Consider the following 19,454-nt stretch of genomic DNA (forward strand, 5'->3'; position numbering starts at 1 on the left):
GACACGATTGTCAGGTCAAACATCGCGCCAGGCTCGATATCGCATCCTTGTCCCAATTGAGACAGTCCATTCGTCATCATGACAGCTGGATACACTCCGGATGGATGGACGCTGCAATCCTCAACTTCCACAAAGCTGGCCGTTTCCCTTGCCTTTACCACAGGCCTCAGTCTTCCTCACCTTCCGCACCATCGATCCGACGATACCCCCGGCTATGCTGACCGCCACCAGCAACCAGCTCTATTCCTGCCCTGCCCACGGCACCGACCACGATCTGTTCCTCTCCTACCAAGCCCAGACTGATGCCGACACTGTCCAGGCTTTGAAGGAGGTGCTCACCTCGATCGCCCTCCGTCGATATGGCAAACCCCTTTCCGTCTTCCACGATATCGACTGCCTCAACAATCCCAGCGACCCTCAAGCCAGCTCCATCAGTGCCCTCCCCACCAGCAAGGCCGTCTTCCTCCTCCTCAGCAAGGCCTCGATGGACATGATGAAGGACAAGGCACTCTCCGACCAAGAGGACAATGTCGTCCTCGAAATCAAGACCGCCCTCGATCTCAAGGATGCCAATCGTTCCCTCCCTGTCCTTCCCCTCGGAATCGCCACCAAGGAAACCAAGGATGACGTCGATGACTTCACTCCCTTCCTACCGTACATGGTGTCCCTCCCCAACGACCCTGCCTTTGCCTCGCTCAAGCAGACCCTCGGCCGAATGAACCAGATCCAGTCCTTTGGCTTCCGCCCCGACCAGATGCACAAGCGAGTCTACCGCCTCCTCAACCTCGTCCATCCCATTCCGCCCAACATGGATCTCATTACGGCCATCTATCGCAAATACTTTTGCGACTCCAAGTTCCGATTCGATCCCGCCCACCTCGACACCCTGCTCAAGCAACTCACCCTGACTGGTCGTGCCGTCATCTCTGGCATGGGTGGCATGGGCAAGTCTGTCCTCGCTGTCCAGATCCTCCATTTCATGATGGGCATTCTGAATGCGAGCAACAAGGAAGACCTCCTCGCCATCAAAGCCGAGACCATCGGCATCAAGCCGCAGTACCGCCAGGTATTCTGGATCAACTGCTCGACCGAGTCGACTGCCCTCGATGGGCTCATCGAGATGTTCCCCTATATCAAGCCCGACGAGATCAAGGAGCATGCCTCGAGGTTCCTCGCCAACACTCATGGCTATCTCCTGGTGCTCGACAATGTCGATGACATCGGTGTGGTCGACTCTGTGTTTGAGCACTCCAAGTCGGTCGGGTTCAGCGGCGATGTGGTGGTGACGACCCGGCTGGCCTCGCTGCCTCCTGGTGCATTCACCAGTGCTCTTGAGACCAAGATCCCTGGATACAAACATGACCCACTCCGTCTCGTCAACTGGGACGACAAAACCACGCTCGACTACATCATGTCGTCGTCGCCAATGATTGTCCAGCGACTTGTGTCGGACGAGGCCAGGAAATCCCTCGACAGCATTGTGGCCAAGATCAGTGGATATCCACTCGTCATCCAGACATTCATGACGTTTGCCGAGAACTACGACACTCCCCTGTCGGTGCTCGAGGCCACGTTTGCAGGAGCATTGGAGCTGCAGGATGGCGAGGACGACACGCGGTCGTCGCTCAAGGTGATTGTGGATCTGTCGCTGGACTCGCTGATGAGGCGAGGGGATGAGGGCATCGAGGCAGCCAGGCTGTTCGGGGCCCTCGGTTTGGTTGCGCCGACCAACATCCAGTTCGAGTTGATCAAGGAGATCGCACAGAAGATGGAACTCAAGACCGAAGGTGAGTTGCGAGTGGATCGAAGTGCAATCAATGGTGCCAGTGCATGGAACTGACCAGTGGCTTGTCCACAGTGACGGCTCTGATCAAAATGGTGATCCAAAGCGGCCTTCTCCGAAGTGGAGCCGAGGGACAGTACTCGACGCACTCGCTCACCCAGCAAGTAGCTCGAGAGTATGTCCAAGCGCATGAGAAACTGGATGCCGATGCGATTGAAGATGCAGTGGGTGAAACACTGCTCGAGCTGACCAAACTCGAAGATCTTAAAGCACAAACCTTCGCTGAGCATCTCGACCGATACGGCGAGAAGACAGTGCCAGAGGTTTACACCAAGGAGCTGCATAGTCGAATCGAGTACCAGATTGCATGTTTGGCTCAAGAGAAGCCACTTTACACCAAGGCCATGGGGACATACAAGAGAAGCTTGGAGCGAAGTGTTATGTTCTATGGTACCCGTGAGCATCCTGATGTTGCCCAGACCCTCAACAACATGGGTGCAGTGGCAAGATCCCAAGGACGCCTGGACGATGCACTCGCCTTCTACCAAGAGTCGCTCGACATCAATGTCAAGATCAATGACACCCGCGAGCATCCCAGTGTCGCCCAAACGGTCATGAACATGGGCAATGTGGCAAGATCCCAAGGACGCCTGGACGATGCACTTGCCTTCTACCAAGAGTCGCTCGACATCAATATCCAGGTGTATGGCACTCGCGAGCATCCCGAAGTTGCTAGGACCCTCAACAACATGGGCAATGTGGCGAGTGATCAAAGGCGCCTGGATGATGCACTTGCCTTCTACCAAGAGGACTTGGACATCACCACCAAGGTCTATGGCACCCGCAAGCATCCCGATGTTGCCCAGACCCTCAACAACATGGGTGGGGTGGCAAGATCCCAAGGACGCCTCGACGAGGCGCTCACTTTCTACCAAGAGGCACTCGATATCAACGGCAAGATCTATGGCACACGAGAAAATCCTGATGCTGCCATGATCCTGAACAACATGGGTTTGTTGGCAAGTGACCAAGGGCGCCTGGACGATGCACTTGCCTTCTACCGAGAATCCTTTAATATCATGGTCAAGGTCTATGGTACCCGCGAACATCCCGATGTTGCCCAGATTCTCAGCAATATGGGTAATGTGGTAGGTAATCTGGGATACTTGGATGACGCACTTACCTTCTACCAAGAGTCACTGGATATCACGATCAAGGTCCATGGCACCCGCGAGCATCCGGATGTTTCCACAACACTCTTCAATATCGGCTTGGTGGCAAAAGACCAAGATCGTCTGGGAGAAGCTCTTGCCTTCTTCCGAGAATCACTTGATATCAGGGTCAAGGTCAATGGTACCAGCAAGGATCCTACTGCTGCCACAATCCTCGATAATATGGGCAATGTCGCGAGTTCTCTCGGTCGCCTGAGCGAAGCAGTGGCCTTCTACCAAGAGTCACTCGATATCACAATCAATATTGGCGACACTCTTGAGCGGGTCGATATTGGACAGATCATGAACTGTATATGCCATTACTCGCGACTTCTGGGTGACATCTCAAAGGCTCTCCATTATGCCAGTCGATGCCTTGATATTTATCTCAAACTCTATGGTTCCCGTGAACACTCCCCGGTGGCTTGTGTCCTAGATGAGATTGGATGGATTCACTTTCTTCAATCCGACTTTCACAAAGCACTCGAATACCACACAGAGGCCCTCGATATTGTCACGAGAATCTCAAACGACCCAACAGGAGCTCTAGAGGCCGAATTCCTCATCGGCTGTGGCGCAGACCTGATCCAACTCGGGCGCCTCGACGATGCCCAATCCAAACTCGAGAAATCGCTCGAGCTTCTCAGAGCCATCCACTCCACGACCGATAATGCCTCTGTTGCCCATGCGCTGTGTTTTTTGGGGGATCTTCGTCGACTCAAAGGAAACGACGACGATGCCCTCATCCTCTACAACGATGCAATCCACATGGTGAAGCGGCTCCGACAGCCTTCAAACCCAATCATCATTCCACAAGCTCTCCATGGCATTGCAGTCATTCAAAGATCCAGGAAGCAGTTTGATGATGCTCGACAATCCATCGCCCAGGCAATTGACATCCTTCTCGAACTTGCCCCCAATCATCCATTTCTCAAGTTGATTGGAAGGAAGTCAGCCGAGAATCAAACAGATGAAGAAATCGTTTTTAAGAGAGTCCAATGTTGTTTGATCATTTGATTACATCATATTATAAATTTTTATGTTTCCGATAGTTGTATATTCAAGAATATTCAACATGCCATCAGCACAATGCGGCACCTGTCAATGGGCGCACAAGCAAGCTCACACACCCCTGTTGTGACTCTCGCCGACTCTCCAGCCCACACGGCGGACCATGCGGGTGAACACTTCCTGCAAGAGGTCCCACAGGGACTCGCATGTCTCGAGGTCCCGCTCACGAACGTTTCTCTCTGGCCATGGGAGTTCCTCTCCGGAATCTCCTCAAAGCCAATTGTTCGTTGGGCTCGCTGTCGTGGCCTCGTGGCCCTCATCGTCCCAGTCACTCCATCTGCCTGGCATTCCGCTTGGTGTGAGGAGAGGGCTGCCTCTCCTGCTGGTCGTGTGAAGTGATGTGTCCACCACTGTGTGTAGGTAATCCGCAGTTGAGGTGCAGTGCTCCATGTGAAGTCGTACGCGCTGTGCGGAACAGCAAGTTCAGGCAGAATGTTTGTGTCCGGTGGAGCCGCTTCTGTTCGTTCGTTGGGATGGGGTCGAGGGCGAGGCCGTATTCCATCATTGGCCGCAGGAATGTGCGGTATGCAATCGTCAGTGTCTTGGCCGTGAGGTTCCCAAGGGTCAGGCCCATCTTGGCCATGTTGGATGCTGCTTCTCTTGTCCTGGTCACCATTCGGTACTGGCAGATCGTCGATGAAGGCGCTGAACATGAGTGGGCTCAGCATCGATCCCTGGATCAGACCTTTCTGGAGCCATACTGGCTTGGATCTTCGGCCCTTGCTGACCATTTGGATGGATACCCGGTCAAACATGGCTTTGAGGAAGCCGAGGGCGATGCCATTCATTCTTCGCTGCTTGAGCTTGGTCCACAGTCGCTCGCGCCATACTGTGTCATAGGCGGCTTTGATGTCGAGGAAGATCAGAGAGTACTCCTCACCGTTCATCTTGTGGTGCTTGATCAGGGTGTCCAGGGCGACGATCTGATCAAGGGTTCCTCGTCTGGCTCGAAATCCGCCTTGGGCGACGTCCATGTCTCCTGCCTGTTCTGCCAGGAAGGGGAGCATGATCCTTTCCACGATCTTCCTGCAAGTCTGAGTGAGACCGATCGGGCGATACATGGCCGGGTCCAGGGTCGATCCCTTCTGCTTGTACACTGGGTGGATCAGCACGCTGTTCCATTCGCTTGGCACCACGCTGGCCTTGAGCGCCGCCATGATGATCAGGCGGAGCCACTCGGCTATCACTGGTGCGACTGGTATGAGCATTTCGCTCTTGATCTTGTCGGACCCCGTTGCCTTGCGGCGTGGTGCCTTCTCGATGGTCACTTGGATGTGCTCCAGCGATACTTCTGGGAGCCGGTTGTCGGGCGGCAGGAGGGTCGCCTCCGTGCTCAGGGGTGGCGGGGTTATACTTCTGTCGTACTCTGTCCCGCTGTCCTGCGAGGCAGAGGATACCTTGCCAAAGTGCACCACGAGTTTCTCGAGAGTCGGGTCCGGGTTGTCAAAGAGATGGGATCCCTCTCTCTCCTTCCTCGTGCGCATCGCTCCGATGGTCTTGGTCATCTCGGAGCACTTCTGGGTGTCCATGGTGGCCATGGATTCCTTCCATGACCGTATGCCGTTCTTGCGCTTGAGCTGGGTGATGGCCTTTCTCGTGGACCGAAGCTGACGACGCAGGTCGTCCAACTCTTCCGTGTCGTACTCGGGGGTCTGGGCGAGCATTCTGCTCAGGCATCGCCGTTCTCGTTCCAGGCGTCGAATTTCGGGCCCCTGTGTGCCCTCGATCCGACCAGGGCTGATGCTGGCGCTTCCGATGGTCTCGCTGGCGATCAGGTCGATCGTGCTTATTCTTTCCACCATCCATGGTTGCAGAGCCAGGATCGACTGTAGTGGTCGAGTTGTCGTTGTCGAGTCATCGGATGTTGCTCTCAGTCGATCAACACCAGCGACAGTAAGGGGACAGTAATGTTTGTATATTGGATGTATTGGATGTATTGGATGTATTGGATGTATTGGATGTATTGGATGTATTGGATGTATTGGATGTATTGGATGTATTGGATGTATTGGATGTATTGGATGCCAAATACAACACCACTCGGCCATTGCTACTTCATCGGAACCACTTGTCAAGTTCACTCATTGGTGTCATGGTGTCTGGGATGGGTTGTATGGCTGATCTGATTGCATTTCAGTGTTACGATTTTGTTGTTCGGGAGTGGAAAGTGAGAATCAGGGCGACTTGTCGAGTTCCTTGAGAATGTCGATGGCATCTCGGAACCCCTGATCGGCGGACTTGCGATACCAGTCAACAGCGGTGTCCATGTTCTCGGGGACACCATAGCCATATTGGTAGCAATAGCCGAGATAATCTTGTGCGTATAGCTTGCCTTGCTCGGCCGACTTGCGGAACCACTCGAATGCCTTGGCGAGGTCCTCGGTGACTTCGTATCCCCAGTAGTAGCAATAACCAACCATCCACAACCCATACGAGTTGTCTTGGTTTGCCGACTTGCTGAACCACTCGAATGCCTTCTTGTAGTCCACCGATACTCCCAGGCCATGACAGTAGCACTTTCCGGTCCAATATTGACTGTAGCTGTGGCCCTCGTTGGCGAGCTGCTCAAAGATACCGGCTGCCTTCTTCTGGTTCTTTAAAGTCCCGAATCCATAGTGTAGACACACGGCCATCGGGTGCCTGCACAGCCAGTCACGGTCCGATCCCAGCTGGCACAGCTCGAAGAACATGAATGCTGCGGGTGAGTCGGAGTCGGCGTCACTGTTTCCGGCCAGACACTCGTCTTCTCCGAAAGGGAACTCATCTGATTGGTTATCGCGGATGATCTTGGTGCCCTTTTGCTTGTCGCGCACGGTGCCCCGGCCGAGGTAGTGCATCCATCCAACCATGTGGGTGGCGATGAACTTGATGATCGGATCGGTGGACAGGGTGCTGACTTCCTGCCAGCGGTTCAAGGCGTCGACATCGCTCTGTTCGACACCATGACCGATGAACGAGAACCATCCACGGAGGAATCCGATGTGGAGTCGGCCGTCTTCGCTGCCTTGGTCGGCGGCTTTGTTGTACCATTCGATGGCTGCGTTCAAGTCTTGATCGACACCTTCGCCATACTGATAGCAACTTCCGAGGGCAACTTGAGCCTGAGGGATCCCACGATCTGCAAGACTGCGATACAGCTCGAAGGCCATGGTGTGATCTTGGTCGGCACCAGTGCCATCGTGATAACATCCAGCCAGGTGAAACCGTGCCATTGGATGGTTTGTGTTGGCGGCATTCTTCAGATAGCGGAAGATTTGCTGGCGGATGGCTTCCTGCTCGGATTTGTCCACAGGCTGCTGCTTATCGATCTCAGATTGCAACACCCGAGCCAGGAAATACGATGCAGCAGCGTTACCCTGATCGGCTTGAGCCACGAGCCAGGAGTGGTCGGCTGTGGCTTGTTGATCGCGGTGCAGCGAGAGGGCAATCTGGTCGCTTGGTGTGAGGCCGATCCGCATCTGTCCGTCTGGATTGCACAGCCCTTCCTTCTGGCACCAGGTGTGGAAGCGAGCCACCTTGGAGCCCAGGAGAGGACAGGCTCGTTGGCACACTCGGAGGAGGGTTGCGATGGTGGTCAGGTCGAGAGCGAGCTGGAAGCTGTCGTTGCAGCAGACGATGGTGAAGATATCTGGGCTGTGTTCGAGTGAGAGCTGGGTGATATCGGGCATTGACGAGGTTGTTCTGGCTTCAGCTTGTGATTGCTGAGTGGCAGATGGCGCCGTGGTTGTAGCAGGCTCGTTCATGCTGGCCGTGTTGACGGAGACGGGAGGGAGGCAAGTGGATGATGGAGATGGACAGGGGACAGGCAAGTTGTGGCGAAGTAAGCCAGATGCTGGCCAGCCAAACACTGGCCATCGAGCACACACAAGCCTGGCTCGATCCGATGGTTTGATGGCTGGAGTCGGTGTTGTACAAGCACTGCCACAGGCATTGCCACATTCATCGAACATGGAATCGATCATGAAATCGAGTCTTCCTATTCACAGCACAGAGTCGACTAGACTCGGTCATGAAATGTAGATATGGAATGAGATTTGCGTTGGAGTGTGAGAAGGATCGACCCGAGGAACAACAATACTGGCCACATCACAACCAGGCACGCATGAGATGATTGAGTGGAGTTACGTCGTTCCTTGGTGGAATGGAATGCGCAGGTGTCAATCGGGCCGCGAAGCGCGGGAGTGAGAGCAGGGTGCAAGCATGGCAAAGGGTGTGCAATGGAGTCAATGAGAGGCAGGGACCATTGGAAAGAGAGTGTGTTCGCAGATCGCTCATAATCTCCGCTCTTTGTTCAGTGGAAGTTGGCGCAGTGGGTACGCTATATGGAGCAGACATGGCTGGTGTTGCTGGTTGGTGCTGATGATGTATTGATGTGAGTTCCATACGGATGGCTGGTGTTCCAGAACAGAGAGCCGATAATAGCTACTCCTTCGTGGAGGCCTGGATCGACTGTACCTCGAGGTGTCATTGGTTGAGGGTAGATGGGGTGAAGGGGGGGGTGAAATCTCTGATACTTGCAGTTGCACTGAATCGGGTGATGGCCATGTTCGCCTCTGTGCGGCAGAGCCAACACCATCCGCTGATTCTCATGACCCAGCACACCCCTCATATTCAATCCGCTCCACGCGACCGAACAAGGGCGCTGATCATCTGGGTCGAACAAAACAGCCTGCGGCGATGCAAGATGAGGTCAGCGACATCCTCCAAGTTTGAACACTCAACGTCGCAGTCGAATCCAGGCAGACCCACACCGCTGCTCTCTACCAGCCGTGGTCGCTGTTGCACCTGCCATCCAAGTACCCCACTCGGCTGGCTGGCTGGTTGGATGGCAATCCCCGCCCGATTTGGATATGCTGCGCATCTGTGGCGCGCGTCTCAAATGCCATTCCCGCGTGATGCCCCTGTTCGCGCCCGACACTTTTCCACGCTCTGGGCGACCCCTTTCGCTCATTCCCCCTCGTCCTTCGCCTTTCACCGCCGACATGGCCAGCAAAGCCATTCCCCGACCCGCTCCCGATCCCCCGTCCTGGTACCTCTCACCCAGCGACATCACCGACCGCTCGGCCAACCCCATCGGCCGTGGTGGCTTTGGCGAGGTCTTCACCGGCACATACTTTGGCTCCAACGTCGCCATCAAACAGCTCCTCGGCACATGCAACAACCGAGAGCTCGCTGACTACAACCACGAAATCGATATCTGGCAGAAACTCAGCCACCCCAACATCCTGCCTCTGCTCGGTGCCTGTGACAAAGACGAAGACGGCAACCCGATCCCTCCCTTCATGGTCTCGCCGTTCATGCCCAACGGCACCCTTCGCAACCATGTTGCCAATAACGACGTCCCACTCGAGGAGAAGCTCCGTCTCCTCTTCCAAGCAGCATCTGGAATGGCTTATCTTCACGGCCGCCGCATCATCCACGGCGATCTCAAGGCTGCCAATGTCCTCCTGGATGCCTCGTTCAATGCCGTCGTCACCGACTTTGGAATGTCCCGCACCAAACACACCTCTGCCTCATTGAATCCCAACAAATCCAATTCCCTGAACGGCGGCACCGAGGGATACATGGCCCCCGAGATGCTTGATGAAGATGACCCCAGTGGCACCACCATGAAGACCGATGTTTATGCCTTTGCCATCACCATGTATGAGGTTCTCAACGATGCCAAGCCCGTTTGGGCTTCTCGAGATGGCCACCCAATGAAGCCCTTCCAGATCTTGTCGCAGCTCCTCCAACGCAAGCGCCCCAAGCGGCTCGATGGCATCACTGACGACATATGGGCCCTCATCGAGCGCTGCTGGGCCCACAACCCCTCCGATCGCCTGTCGTTTCGGGAAATCCTTGCGGCCCTGCAGCCCTACAACCGTGCTGTCATCCCTGCTGCTCCTGTTCCTGTTCCTGTTCCTGTTCCTGTTCCTGTTCCTGTTCCTGTTCCTGTTCCTGTTCCTGTTCCTGCTCCTGCTCCTGCTCCTACTCCTGTCAAGATATCTTCCGTAGACCAAGTTAGCAGTCCCTTGGACACTCTCAGCATGAAAAATCCCTCACCAGCCCAGCTCAGTCGACCCGGCGAGCTCAAATTTGATGGCATTGACTCGACCACTTGCCTGTCCGACCCTCTCATCTCCCGAGTCAAGCTTGGCGACCCCGCTGCTTGTCTCGGTGCCGCCCAGTTGGTCTCGGAAGGTCTCCCTGCCCATCACGCAGATTGGAAGCTCGTCGCCCAGCTCTACAAGGCCGCTGCTGACCACGGCAGCCTCGAAGCTTCCTTCCAACTGGCTTGGCTCTCTCTCTTGGGCGAGGGAGTGGCCAAGGACGACTGCAGTGCATTCTCCTTCTGGCAGGAAGTCAGCACCAAGTCTACCGACCCAGTCTTCAAGCCCATCGCCACTCACATGGTTGGGTGGATGCATTACCTCGGCCGGGGCACCGTGCGCGACAAGCAGAAGGGTATCGACATCATCCGAGACAACAAATCGAATGAGTTCAAGCTTGGAGAAGATGAATGTCTGGCATCTCACTGGAGCAACATCGAGCCCGACTCACCCGCGTCCCGCAAGTTCTTTGAATTGTGCCGACTGGGATCGCAACGGGATTGGCTCTGTGACCACCTCATAGCCATTTGTATGTACCACGGATTTGGAACCACGAAAGACTGGGCAAAGGCAGCCGGTATCTTTGAGCAGCTCGCCAACGACGGCCACTGCGACAGCCAGTTTTGGATTGGGTGTTGCTATTTGGATGGGTGGGGAGTGCCAAAAGACTACGAGAAGGCATTCGAGTGGTTCGGCAAGTCCGCCGACCAAGACAACTCGTATGGGCTGTGGATGGTTGGCTATTGCTCTTTCTACGGACGTGGAGCCACCGAGGACAAAGCCGCAGCGGTCGAGTGGCTCTGCAAGTCGGCTCAGCGCGGTAATCGATACGGACAGTGCTGGCTCGGCAACTGCTACATAAACGGCTGGGGTGTCGCAAGGGACATCGATACCGCAGTGAACTGGTACCGCAAGTCTGCCGACCAGGGTCACGAAGGTGCTATCGGTCGTCTCAAGGAAATCGGCAAGTGACCGTAATGGCGATATTGATATTCAATACATTGACACCTTGGCTGATCGAGAGACTCAGCAGCTTCCAAATCACCGTCGTCGCACGGCATCGTTGTCCCGATTGCCCTCTGTTTCCCTCGCACGCATAACCCGGCAGCCTTGCCTTCGACGAGCCACCAGTTTGCTGACCAACGCGTCTGATCCGCTCGTCCACGGCGATCCCACTGCGTCCCTCATCGACCTTTCGATTCACCCCGGCCTCGCCCACCGTTGTCGTCTGCCGGATCCGCCAAACCACCACCCGGGCGACGAGACTGTGCTCCCCCTCATCTGCCCTAGACCCACTCGCCAAATGACCACTCTCTTCCGGAAATCTGTCCGGGCCCTGCCGTTTGCAGCCCCTTCATCTCTGGCTGCGTCGCCTGCGGTGCCCCATCGCCTCATTGCCGCTTTGCGGCCAATGACCTCCTCGACGACGTACTATCCGCCGCTCGTCCGCCTCTCCAAGGATCTCTCGGCCCAGACCTATGCCGTCATCCTGTCGTCGCCTCCCGTCAATGCCCTCACACCGACTCTGCTCCGGCAGCTGCAGGCCCATCTCCTCCACCTGCACGCCGACCAGCAGAGCTACCTCAACCACGGCCTCATCCTCACCTCGACGTTCCCCAATATCATGTCCGCCGGGCTCGACTGGGACTGCCTCATCCACAACGAGGAGACCGAATCCTTCCAGGACTTCGAGATTCGCTTCCGCAACTACCTCAACCTCTTTCAGGACTGTTGCAAGCTGCTGCTGACCATCAGCATGCCCACCATTGCTGTCGTCCGTGGTGCCTGTCCAGCGGGCGGAACGGTGGGTATCCTGAACGAACGATATTTCGGCCGCTGATCGACCTCGCTTCCAGCAGGACCGCTCGCTGTCCGGATCGCTCTGTCGACTCCCTCCTCAACTGCCCCGCGACTCTATTCTTTCTTTGGCGAGAGAATGCTTATCATCGCCACCCAATTCCGTTGCGTGTTGTGTAGGTTCTGTCGCTCTGCTGCGACGAGCGCATCGGTGTGAGCTCGCCGTCCTTCTTGATGGGTCTCAACGAAGTCGCCATCGGCATGAACTTGCCCAGCTGGATCCACCACCTCGCCTACCAGACCCTGGGTCAGAACTCCAAAACCCGACGCTTCCTGCAACAGGGGTACCTGGTGCGTTCGGCCGAGGAGGCGCTCGAACTCGGCTATATCGACAAGCTCGTCTACTCCAATGAGGACATTGCCGAGAACGTCGGCAGCGAGCTGCGTCACTATTTGAGCCAGCCTTGGACCGCCCGCACCCTCACGAAAAAGACGCAAAATCAGCACGTCGTCGACTCCATGGGGCCCGCCGCCATCGACGATTTGTGGATGACCGTTGGCAGTGCCGAGTTCCAGGAAAAAGTGAAACTGTTCAAGCAAAAGATCAGGAATCGGGCAAAAGATGCTTGAGACAGGCGCCCACCAGCATGCTCTCCTCGCCCTGCCACGGCCTCCGCCCTCCCAAGTAACGAATGGGATACGTGGATTATGGAGTGGCATAACCATTCTGATCGTGCGATTGTAGAATCGGCACCTCGGATGGTCGACAAGCATGCAGCTATGAACACGATCGCTAGAACAATCCCATTTTGAAACGGGATATCCAGTTTGGAGCCAGGGCTGTCGCTTGTTTCTGGGTCCTCAATACACCAGTCCATCGCTGCGCAGCGATGCTGCAGTCCCAGCTCCCGTCCAGTGCGGAAACACAGCGTCAATACGGTGCACAACATTACTGCTGTGCTGGTCGGCTGTAAAGACCGGAGAGCCCAAGTGAACAACGAGCGGTTACGGGCATTCGGGGTCCCTGAAGGAGCCACCATCCGCGCCCTATTCACGGAACTTTGGCCGAGTTCGGGAACGCTGTCACTGTATTGGTGGATCGCAGCGCCGTGCGTTGATGGACAGGCGAAAGCAAGCTCAGGCTCGCAAGGAAGTGGGTGAGAAAGCAAATCAGGGGAATCGGGACGATGGATATTGAGCTGTCGCATTATCGGACCCACATATCATGATGCAGTGTCGCTTGCTACATTCACAAGCCCTCGTTGATCCAGTCCAAGATCAGGGGGGTGTAGTAGGTGATGAGGATGTCGGCGCCTGCAGGCAGACATGGGTTTAGGGACATGGCGGCAGAGTGATCGTGTTAGAGCAAGAGCGCACTCGGCAGCACTGGAACATGCCACCGACCAACAACAGCATCGTACCTGCACGAAGGGCGCTTTCCAGGGACTCGAGGACGCCGACCCTGAGGTCAAAGACCTTGTTCTGGGCAGCATGCCACAACATGGCATACTCGCCAGAGACCTGATCGTAGCCACATGAGAGCGCAGTGGAAATGCGGTCAGCACATCATCGCCTTCACAGTCAGCAGTCGCACGAAGGAAGATGCATCGCGAACTGGGAATCAACCTGGTAGATCGCGAGTGGGAGGTCGGGGCAGAGCTCCTTCGAGTCGCGAACAATATCAAGGTAAGGGTATGCGGGCTTGACCATCAGGATATCGGCGCCTTCGCCAGCATCACGGAGCTGCAGGTCCGACAGGCGGCATGGGTCAGTTCGAGCTCATCTGTGGCGAGAGCATGGGGCACCATGCACAGCCATTTGCGATCAAAGTCGGCACCAGCGGAACCGGGTGCTGCTGAGGGCTTACGGTGGCTCTGCGGGCCAAGCCGCGGGCTCCTGGGGGCAACTGATAGCACTTGCGATCGCCCGAGGTGGGAGCGGAGCAGGCAGCATCGCGGAAGGGTCCGTAGAAGGCCGAGGCAAACTTGGCGCTGTAGCTCATAACCGAGACGGTGTTGCCGAGGCCATGTTCCAGCAGGATCTGCTTGATGGCGCGGATTCGGCCGTCCATCATGTCCGAGGGTGAGATCACTTGGCAGCCTACACACGAGCCGAGAGTCGAGGCGAGGATGGCCAAACGGGGGTCAGATGTACACCCAGTCGCTAACGCCTCGCACACCAGAAGCAACCCAGCAACGGCCCAGAGCCAACGATGACACCATGGCGACATCCAAGATATCCCAGAAAGTCCGGCCTTACCCGCTCTGGCATAGTTCAGCGACACCTCGGCCAGACGTTCGATACTGGCCTGGTTGTCGAGCGCATGCTCGCCCATGACGCCGCAGTGGCCGTGGCTGGTGTAGGCGCAGAGACAGACGTCGCAGGCAACCAGGACCGAGGGGAAGGTGCTGCGGAAGAAGCGAACGGCGCGAACAACTGGGCCCTCCGGGTCGTCGGCGGCAGATCCGCGGTTGTCCTGAACGAAACGGCATCGAGGGATCCTTGGCGTAAGCACGAGCAGTGCCGCTGGTTGCTGCCGCTGGCCAATGTCGTCAATCCAGCGGGATCAACCTGCGCCAGCGACGCAACCGTCACCGGATCCACTGGCAGCAGCCGAGGGTCCACGGCAGGATCCAGGCGAAACCGGCCACCCTGAGCCACGAACGACGCCTTACCTTCTCGACCGAGGTGGGAACGCCAAAGATCAGGACGGTCTTGAGGCCCTTCTGGACCAGAGGTTCAAACTCTTCCTTCAGAGTGTTGACGCCATATCTTGTCGATGGACGGACCAGTCAGCAGCTTGCCCAGCCGAGGCTCCCCAGCAGCCACGCCAACACGCAGCATCCGCAGCAAAAGGCCCGCGAGATCCGAGTCAAGCTCTCCAGCAACGGTCCTCGCTGCCGTACCGGTACTGGCCAGGAAGGGTCGGGATGGGGTCCTTGACATCGTCCTTATCGTGGATGAAGATCGGGAAGATCAGCGACTCCTTGGTGACGGTCTTGCCCTCGTTGGACTGCCATCGGCGCAGGACGGGATGGTGGAAGCCCGAATGCAGCAGCGAAGTGTGCTCGAAGGTGGCCTTGAAGGGGATGCTGGACATTTCGGCAGAGCGACGGGCTGCGATGATGGCGACGGCGACAGAGCTGGCTGGCGATGCTGCGGGCGGCTGCGGGCCAAGATGAGCTGGATTGCGGGCTGTTTCCTGCGGACCTCGCTCCGTCTCGCTTGCCTCTCGCTGGCGCCTCGTCGTGGCGAGGGGGCTCTCGCCGTTGGCGCGCCTCCCTTCTCCTTGCGGACCTTCCCCTGGCGACGGGGGTTGCTGTGGCGCCGGGGTGGGGCTGTGCGCCCCAGAGGCTGCATTTGTGCTCTGCGCGAAAGAGCAAGATGCGACGGGGCCGGCCGGGATGTGTCCCAGCGCACCAAGCCGACCTTGTTCTGCCCAGCCTCCACCCGCCAAGTAACGGTGTCGATGGCGGCCTGGCAAGCACCGTGTTGGGAGATGCTGGCGCTGAGGCCCTGGTGCTGTTGTCGCCTTCGCCGGCCTCGACGGCCATTCCCAGACAGATGCGTTACTGCAAGCCCTCCTGGAACCGGACGGGGATGCAGTCCAGCGAGTTCAGGTCAACCAGAACAATCGTCGCCGTCTTGCTGAACTCGGGCAGCAAGACCACGCGGGTCACTTCGCCATTGGGTCCTGTTCGGCGTTGTCGCCGGTTCAGGAAAATCGCCCAGATGTGCATGTCAGCTCGCGGTCTCTTGAGTACATAAGCTCCAGCCCTGTCTGCCCATTGGCCCTGACGTACCTTCCATGAACGACGTCGCGAACGACGGCTGATTGCCGACGAAATAGACATGCGGGCGCTGTTGGACGATGAACGGATCGCGGTCCTTGTATGGGTAGCACCCTTTTGGATTGACGGGATGGGCATGAAGGGTAAGAGACAGCAAATAGGGTCGCCCCACAGCGCTCCCGCATGAGCAGCGTTGGTCTGCAATCGACGTTGGTCCCGCAGCCTTACACAGCGTGTCCGGTGCCGTCGGCGCAAGATGGCCCCACTCGATTGTCTTCTCGGCAATCTTCAGGCGGTCCTCCAGGTCCACAAACTTGTAAATGTCGTCAATGTTCTGTCCTGACGTTCCCAGAAACCTGGCCAACAATCATGCAGTACTGATTAGCCAATGCACTGGCCCGTCGGAGCATGGGAGCACCGAGTTTCATCGACTAGCGCATCCCATGCCCAGCAGCGTCAAGCACAGCAACGAGCGTACGTGATGTCCCCGATCGAAAAGCTGTGCGGATTCGTTGCCGTGTTCAGGTTCGACACCCGGCAGGCCTTGGGGAAGATGGAAAAGTGCAGAGCCTGCTGCGGTAGGGCACAGTTGGTTGGGTCGGTGTCGCCCGACATGATATCCAGTGGTACCGAGCTGACCAGCTCGCCCAGCAGCGCATCGCATGTATCGAACGGCTGCTGGTCAAACTGGATGGCCTCGGCTCTTCGGCCCTGTAAGCGGTCGCAGCCATAGCGTCGTTTGGTCATGTCAGAAAGCATCGACGATGATGGGCTCCCCGGGACGGCCGTAATAGCAGCGGATAGCAGCGGGCAACTTCACCACGGTCGAGAAAGGCAAACAGCCAGAGCCCTACCAGCTTCTTGATCTTGTCACTCTTCTTGCGGGCAAAGGTGTTGCCGGCGATCACGACACGCACGATCCTCGATGCCCGTCGTTGGTCCTGAAGATTCAGAGCCAGGACTCGTAAGGGAATGTTCGCCATGCCCACGATTGATCCTCGGCCCCGCCTGAGGCTTTGCGAAGGGCCGCTCAGTCCGGCGGTATGATCTCGCCGTTCATCTGTGGCAAATGCTTCGGTCTCACCTCGAGTGTTCCCAGCTCTCCGGTAAGGTAATCGACCATCATCTGGATCGCATGCTCGCGGTTGTCGGCTTCTCCAAAGTTAAGCCCCGACACAAAGGCAACCATTGGCGAGTCTGTTGGACACACAGCCTTGAGCGTCAGCAAAAGCTGTCCATATGACAGTCCAGCAACGCCGATCGTGGCATGTCATATCGTCTCGTCCCATGCCATGTCATATCGTCTCGTCCCATGCCGTGCCATATCGATTGCACATACTCTCCGGAAGCTGGGTGATCTGTTTCTGCGGCTGCAGCTTGGCACAGCACACCGAGAGCACTTCAAAGCTTCCGCCAGGAACTTCGCGACCCAGAACAGCGACCACAGTGCCTATCCATTTCAGAATTCAGCGGCCGACGCACAAGCGGCAAAGCAAGACAGAGCGAGCGAGCGTGTGTATGGCTGTCAGTAGAGTCCATCGGCATGGCTCCCTTCCAGCAGCACATGCGAACTCGAGCTCCTCAGCAGGGACATCGGCATACCCGTCACCAGGTGCTCGTCAGACAGTCTCGATCCGGTGAGATTCACTCGCCCTGACTCATCTTCGAGAGTGATCTGGTCGTCTTGGCTCACATATTTCGATCTGGCTTCGGCTGCAGTCTCCCAGCTCTATCGCCGTGGTTGTCGAGAGCCAGCGATCAGAGAATGATGGCCCCCCCGGCAAAGGTTTGGTATTTGCCGACTCGCTGATCTCCATTTTGCTAGCAAATCCACTGCTGCCCCTTGATGATGAGGCATCCTGGACCCACGAACAAGCCCGTATCTATATCAGCTCCTGACTTGCACTGCGGCTTACCTCGTCTGCGACTTCCTCAAGGACGTTGGGCTTCAGAGACATTTCAACATAGACGGTGCCGATGGCGTAGCAGATTTCACCCGCAGTGATGTCCAGCAGTTTCGGAACGTACTTGGGTGCCTGGCTTGTGCCTGGCAGAGCAGCGAATCCACAGCGAGCGGCAAAGCACAGAAAGATCAGCATCGAGCAGTCGGCCGCACAATAGGACGATGCAGGGCCGATCGCAACATATTGTGCTGGTCGTCGCAGGACGAGTCAGTCTCCGAGAGCAGCTCACCATGCAGCTTCTGCCACTTTGCCCTTGCGTTCTGAAGCACGGCGGGGCGGAGCGCATTCAGGCGGCTAAAGTACAAGCCGGCATACTGCTGCGTAAACGTTGGATCCTTGACGACGAATCGATCGTCGTGCGATGCGTACGGCAGTGTGATCCGTTCGAATGCGACGCTGTCCTCGGGCTGGTCGATCTCCATCATGGCAGCTGGGTTGACAATTGGGATCTGTCCGCCGAGCGACGCTGCAGGATCGAGGGCGGCGATGAAGGATCGAAGGTGTGGTCGAGTTTCGAGGAGCGGATGCACAGTCCGCCAAAGGGCAACTCACACTATCAATTTTTTCCGGCCCCTCGCGGCTGCTCATCTCGGTCACCTGAAAGTCACGTTGTATGTAGCGCAGCAAAAGTTGGAATCCGGCCATGGTCGATGGGAGGTGTTTGACTCCTTTGTGCAAAGTGTGTGTGTGTGACGGCGAGAGGCTTCTCGCCAGAGACTGCTCTTCTCGCCGACCGAGGTGGCTCCGAGAGCGCGTTTTTTCGTTCTCGCTCATTTTATTAACAACAATTTTTTTTCAGTGTCATTCGACCATTTTGGGAACACGATCGAGCCGCCACTCCCTCTGTATCAAGTTCGGTCACCCCGCGGCATCGCCCTCATGTGTTTAAGAGACCGCAAACGGAGATCGCTAATCGTGTTGATTCCCGAGTGCAAAATCCAACATCCTGGTTTCTCCACCAAAAGCCCAAACGCACTGGGACGAAGGCGACGGAGAGCGCTTCTCAGCAAATCAACCCTGTGCAGTCGACTTGCCGACTCGCTTGGGCATTTTCCGAGCGCTGTCGTCTTCCAGCTCGTTCGACTTGTAGTAGTGCGGTGCAACTGGGCGTCCAGCCGGCAACAGAGCCAAGCAGCCAGACAAGTTCGATCCAAACCAATAGAAAGCAAAAGTTAGCTGGCGATGCCAGAACAACGGCAACAGAACACCGACAACAGAACGATGGTGACAGAGCGACAAAAACAGAACAGCACATGCAGAGAAGTGGTCCACAGTACCTTCGAGCAGCCACTCCGGCTGGATCTCGATGACTTGTCGCATAAACTCCTTCGTCGTAAAGACCAGCTCAAAATAGACGACCCACTTGGGGGTTTCCTGGAAGAAGCTCGAGCTCGGGTGGATGAGCACCGTTTGGTTGTGCTTGATTGTCCGGTATGAATCGCCAGACTTTTGGAGCCGTGCCCTGGTGATAGGTTTTATATGGGTTGATAGGTTAGTTGGTGGCTGTTTGCATTCAGGAGCGAGCTACCCAGTAATCAATCCGTGCCAGGAGCTAATGAGGAAGGCTCACACCCATAAACCAGATACGCCGAGGAAGGAGACAGCCCCAACTTACGTGTTGTAGAAGAAGCCGGACGTGATCGCCTTGCGGATCGGCACGGTGTTGCCAGGATCGGCGTTCGCCACCATCTCGACCTCGGTTCGCTCCATCAAGCCAACGAGCTGGTCGCGTACGTCTCGCGCAC

At 56.6% G+C, this 19,454-nt stretch overlaps 9 protein-coding genes across 9 annotated transcripts; 4 read left to right on the forward strand and 5 right to left on the reverse strand.

Annotated features, from left to right (window-relative positions):
* Positions 1-289: 289 nt before the first annotated feature.
* On the reverse strand, positions 290-807 carry BJ171DRAFT_484250 (uncharacterized protein; the record flags this gene model as incomplete). The annotated part of the gene is made up of 2 exons (XM_053108976.1): positions 680-807; positions 290-649 (listed from the first exon to the last, which is right to left on the reverse strand). Coding segments are annotated over exons 1-2 (474 nt in total), but the record flags the coding sequence as incomplete, so codon positions are not given.
* Positions 808-1,905: 1,098 nt separating this feature from the next.
* BJ171DRAFT_436667 (uncharacterized protein) lies at positions 1,906-3,504 on the forward strand (the record flags this gene model as incomplete). Its single annotated transcript, XM_053107957.1, has 1 exon — positions 1,906-3,504. A coding segment is annotated over exon 1 (1,317 nt), but the record flags the coding sequence as incomplete, so codon positions are not given.
* Positions 3,505-5,981: 2,477 nt separating this feature from the next.
* Positions 5,982-6,489, reverse strand: BJ171DRAFT_484289 (Sel1 repeat family protein). The gene has a single exon (XM_053108977.1). The coding sequence runs from the start codon at positions 6,483-6,485 to the stop codon at positions 6,240-6,242; it is 246 nt and encodes an 81-aa protein (XP_052971606.1). The 5' UTR covers positions 6,486-6,489; the 3' UTR covers positions 5,982-6,239.
* Positions 6,490-6,626: 137 nt separating this feature from the next.
* BJ171DRAFT_436671 (uncharacterized protein) lies at positions 6,627-7,328 on the reverse strand (the record flags this gene model as incomplete). Its single annotated transcript, XM_053107958.1, has 1 exon — positions 6,627-7,328. A coding segment is annotated over exon 1 (651 nt), but the record flags the coding sequence as incomplete, so codon positions are not given.
* Positions 7,329-9,047: 1,719 nt separating this feature from the next.
* On the forward strand, positions 9,048-9,920 carry BJ171DRAFT_418159 (kinase-like domain-containing protein; the record flags this gene model as incomplete). The annotated part of the gene is made up of 1 exon (XM_053107327.1): positions 9,048-9,920. A coding segment is annotated over one exon (873 nt), but the record flags the coding sequence as incomplete, so codon positions are not given.
* A 563-nt stretch (positions 9,921-10,483) lies between these two features.
* Positions 10,484-11,198, forward strand: BJ171DRAFT_484296 (uncharacterized protein). The gene has a single exon (XM_053108978.1). The coding sequence runs from the start codon at positions 10,689-10,691 to the stop codon at positions 11,127-11,129; it is 441 nt and encodes a 146-aa protein (XP_052971609.1). The 5' UTR covers positions 10,484-10,688; the 3' UTR covers positions 11,130-11,198.
* A 72-nt stretch (positions 11,199-11,270) lies between these two features.
* Positions 11,271-12,858, forward strand: BJ171DRAFT_484297 (ClpP/crotonase-like domain-containing protein). Its single transcript, XM_053108979.1, has 2 exons — positions 11,271-11,961; positions 12,135-12,858. Exons 1-2 carry the CDS (start codon positions 11,461-11,463, stop codon positions 12,582-12,584), a joined length of 951 nt encoding a protein of 316 aa, XP_052971610.1. The 5' UTR covers positions 11,271-11,460; the 3' UTR covers positions 12,585-12,858.
* Positions 12,859-13,159: 301 nt separating this feature from the next.
* On the reverse strand, positions 13,160-15,117 carry BJ171DRAFT_1354 (delta-aminolevulinic acid dehydratase). Its single transcript, XM_053105666.1, has 7 exons — positions 14,861-15,117; positions 14,630-14,726; positions 14,214-14,430; positions 13,822-14,054; positions 13,581-13,697; positions 13,376-13,475; positions 13,160-13,268 (listed from the first exon to the last, which is right to left on the reverse strand). Exons 1-7 carry the CDS (start codon positions 15,052-15,054, stop codon positions 13,204-13,206), a joined length of 1,023 nt encoding a protein of 340 aa, XP_052971611.1. The 5' UTR covers positions 15,055-15,117; the 3' UTR covers positions 13,160-13,203.
* A 1-nt stretch (position 15,118) lies between these two features.
* Positions 15,119-18,241, reverse strand: BJ171DRAFT_1353 (DNA polymerase alpha/epsilon subunit B-domain-containing protein). Its single transcript, XM_053105665.1, has 10 exons — positions 17,939-18,241; positions 17,662-17,792; positions 17,348-17,474; positions 17,085-17,195; positions 16,830-16,942; positions 16,600-16,686; positions 16,224-16,456; positions 15,974-16,101; positions 15,758-15,859; positions 15,119-15,648 (listed from the first exon to the last, which is right to left on the reverse strand). The coding sequence occupies exons 1-10, from the start codon at positions 18,132-18,134 to the stop codon at positions 15,524-15,526; spliced, it is 1,353 nt and encodes a 450-aa protein (XP_052971612.1). The 5' UTR covers positions 18,135-18,241; the 3' UTR covers positions 15,119-15,523.
* Positions 18,242-19,454: the final 1,213 nt, after the last annotated feature.

The sequence above is a fragment of the Polychytrium aggregatum genome, assembly GCF_025602895.1.
Source record: "Polychytrium aggregatum strain JEL109 chromosome Unknown BJ171scaffold_1, whole genome shotgun sequence".
Classification (NCBI taxonomy): domain Eukaryota; kingdom Fungi; phylum Chytridiomycota; class Chytridiomycetes; order Polychytriales; genus Polychytrium; species Polychytrium aggregatum.